Below are 3,954 nucleotides of genomic sequence, written 5' to 3' on the forward strand. Positions count from 1 at the left end.
ACTTTACATTCATGTAAACATTTTGTACCTGTGAGAAACAGGATGATTCTGCAGATGTGTGTGTTTGATGGCTTGTAGGATACAAGATAATGTTATTGTATAGTGTGTTTTAGAACAGGTATGTGTGTGTTTCTGTCACCCACAGACCTGTGTGTCTGTCTGACTTTGTTGTTCGTGCTGCTCGGTCAGTGTGAGCGGCGTTTCCCCTTCTGGATCGCTGGGACTGCCATCACGGGTTGCTTGTTGCTGCTTCTCATCTCCATGGCAACCCTGGCCTGCAGGCTCACTGGGACTTACCCTGGAGAACAACATTTAAAAAGTTAAAATAATGGAAGCAGCTACATTGGATATGCAAGGTAATACCCTAACAGTGCAATACTGTACATACTGTATGTGGCTGCTATTTAGGCTAGCACAGAGCTGCCTATTTAGTCAGATCTTTATGGTGTCATGTCTCCTCGATATGGGAAACCCTCAAGCTTCCCGACATCTTGTTTGTTCTTGTAGGCGACAGACCAGTGAACAGCTGCTCCCCTCAACTTGTACAGTTTGCTAATTAAAAATCACTGCTGTCAACATGTTTAGTGGTAGCCTGAGCCAACTGGTTGGATTTGTGCCTTTGTATGCAATGTTCACTATGGCACATATGTTTCTTTAAAGTCATGTGATACCACTTTCAGCCACTGAGGAATCTGTGCTCTCAGCAGGTGCAACAACAAAGTTTTGCCAAAGGTGTGTAGGAAATCTAGTGTACACAGTATGCGTGTTTGTACTTTTAAGTGTATTTATTTATTTTTTTGAATGCGTACTGTACGTCTCTGGAACACGTACAGTATATCCATCTCCTCATGAACTGTGTGTTTCTGTGTGAAGGTTTAAGCGTGCACTCTCACCCCTGGCTGTCATAGTTGGCGAGGTCTTGCTCAATGGTGGCTGTCACATTGTAGAAGTTCTGCTCCACTGCAGCCCTGATGCTTCGCTGAATTATCCTGAGAAAACACAAAATTAAACTGAGTTAATTCATTTTACCAATATTTCCAAGTGTATTCACATTTTTACCTTGTTATAACAGTAACAACTTAAAATACACTTCAAATGAATTTAAGATTTCAATTAACATCAACCTTTAGAAATGTGTTACTTTGTCCTATCTCCTATTTTTCCAGTGTGTTTAGTGGGGTCCTGTCACTGTGTGTATGTTTTAACTGTGACCTGCCAAGAGACTGCAGGTGAAAATTAGCTTCAAGCTCACTTTGCCCCATTTGTTTAACTTTGGCAAGGAATGTGATTACTGTTTAACTGCAGTCTATGACTAAAGCATTGTTAAATACTGAGTAACAAACTCAGCCCATGGTTCCTCCACTGGAAGGAGTTTAGCCCAGCTGTATTACCCGTCACAGCTCAGTTTACCAGCATCTTTGTCTACGGCCAAAAATTCACCTGGGTTCATTTGAATACTTTGGATGCAGGGCTGGACCTGAATATCTTAGTATATGAATATTTGTTTGTTGAGCAGGTAGTCTGCAAATATGTTCTGATTATTAATACTGAATATCTGGAGCCCAGAAACAGCCATTCGAGGCAGCCCTATTTGGATGAGATCCTGTGACCATGTTTTCTGTTTATTCAGCAGTGGTGAGACTCCATGGCAGGACAATTAACACAACTGCCAGTAAAATATTCTTTTTTTTTTTTAGGACTCATGATGAGGTTGGTGGATTCACAGCATAACAGTTTTAATAATAAAACTTTAATGCTGCCAGGTTTCATTCACTAACAGCTGTAAGCGCCAGTGATGCAGGGCCTTCTCTGCCTGTGATGTACCTGACAGATACAAACTAAATACTGTCAAAGTGTGAGAAACCATTTCATATCCAAAACTAAAAACACACTCCCACATCTACATAAATCTAGCACAATTAACAGAGGGGTTATTTTGTAATCTGTTAAACAATAGTTTCCTCATACTGATCAGGAAAAAAAAAGATAATTGTAATGTTCCAACATTGAAAACACTGAAGAAACACTTTTCTGCTCTGCATAAGTTCAGTGTGTCTGTTTATTCCTTCGCTAAATATAAAAATGCATCAGGCAATGAGAGTCATACAGTAAGAGATACTGAAGAAAGCTGCTCAAACAGTAAGTGTTATTATAAGTGTCAATAATAAGGAAATAGTTTCTGTTCTACTGTAGGCTTTTTATCATGTCTTTATTAAGTCAATAACCTGGGCCTGTTCTAAAAGCATTAATAACCAGTGCTCCTGAGCAGAAAGGAGGGGAGGACATTACAGCCTATAAAAGGTAATAACTGCAGTCACACTGATCTCTGCTACACTGACATGCCAACGGTTGATCCACAGGCTCTACTGAGATTTTATTCAACCTGCCTGACTGTGTGTGTATTCATAATGTAGCCATCCCTCATTCACTCTGGCATCTAGCAGGCTGTTACTCCAGTTCAGACACCAGCAGAGGGTTGCTTTCACCAGCTCCTCCACACCAACTGCCCTGCTAATGGATTGTACTTCATATACTTGGCTACCACTATGTTTTCTGAATATTTATATTATACAGCATCTTTACCATTTAATGAAATTGGCTCTGTAGCACTATATACACAACGTATATAAAGCAACAACATGGAACTTGGAAACTTTGGGTTTCACAACTATATCCATTTAAGGCAAAAACTCATAGGTGTTGGTCTGAGGTCATGGTCTGAGGTCAAATAAATGTGTGTGGAGGTTGAGGATATATCAGATCAACACACACCTGTGTGCACATGTTTCCCTGGACCACATGCCCACTTTCACATGCAGCAGCAACTCATGCTGTAGGAAGCTCCTCTAATAATAACAATACATCACACACAAGCAGAGCCACTCCCACAAACAAACACATAAACAGTAAAAGATTGCGTCATGCAGTCTTTCTCATTCACACTCACAGTGAAGACCAGCATGAGTGTGTGTGCTGCTGCTGTCTACATTTTCTCTAAACCCTTCTGTAACTGCCAACAGAGGAGGGCTACTATACACATTCCTGCAGCTAGAGGAAAGTGAAGACATTAATCACACTCAGAGACACTAGGCCCTTGCATCTATCTAATGCACTACTGGGTATGAGCAGTTGCTGCACTCATATGACACCTGTGATGGTGATGGTCCAACTTTTGGTCAATGAAACTCAAGTGACACATCTTCCCCTACCAGCTACAAAGATCGGTGTGCTAATACGCTTTATTACTGTTAGCTTTGATTTTAAAAATCTATAGTGGCAAAGCTCTCAGCATCTTTTGATGTGTGCGTCATCAGATTACTGAACAACAGGGTGTAACACACAAAGCGCAAATACTGTAGAAAAAGTGCTTAGTTTCACTCTCCTGTACAGCACATGCTACTGTATGCCTCAAAATGTTCAGCATGTGTGTAACCATCTTAGAGCTGCAATTAATTATTTTCATGACTGATTAATCTCTAGACTATTATTACAATTTTGTATTTATTATTTTGTACAGACATTTTCATACGTCACTTTGTTGGCTTTATGATTGTCGGTCGAACATTCTTCCCTTTTTTTTATTTTGGTTTATCTAGACAATGTGTGACTAGTAATTTATTTAAAAAAGTCAGCCTTGCTTATTACAGAGTATGAGGAAAGTCACCTGAGAAATGCTGCGCTAGCAATATTACAGCTGAAAGAATTATCCATCCATCCATCCATTTTCCTCCGCTTATCCGGGACCGGGTCGCGGGGGCAGCAGTCTAAGCAAAGATGCCCAGACTTCCCTCTCTCCAGACACTTCCTCCAGCTCCTCCGGGGGAATGCCAAGGTGTTCCCAGGCCAGCTGAGAGACATAGTCCCTCCAGCGTGTCCTGGGTCTTCCCCGGGGCCTCCTCCCGGTGGGACATGCCCGGAACACCTCCCTAGGAAGGCACCCAGGAGGCATCCGAA

General features: G+C 41.4%; 1 protein-coding gene across 1 annotated transcript in view; it reads right to left on the bottom strand.

Moving 5' to 3' along the window:
* The window catches only part of fam13b (family with sequence similarity 13 member B), a 49,430-nt gene that overhangs the window by 15,319 nt on the left and 30,157 nt on the right, over positions 1-3,954 (bottom strand). The window contains exons 9-10 of the mRNA XM_020607494.1: positions 894-989; positions 148-298 (exon numbers count right to left, since the gene is read on the bottom strand). Coding sequence (XP_020463150.1) covers positions 148-298; positions 894-989 — 247 coding nt within the window. The remainder of the gene's footprint in view (positions 1-147; positions 299-893; positions 990-3,954) is intronic.

Source organism: Monopterus albus, unplaced genomic scaffold (genome assembly GCF_001952655.1).
Source record: "Monopterus albus unplaced genomic scaffold, M_albus_1.0 scaffold86.1, whole genome shotgun sequence".
Lineage (NCBI taxonomy): Eukaryota > Metazoa > Chordata > Actinopteri > Synbranchiformes > Synbranchidae > Monopterus > Monopterus albus.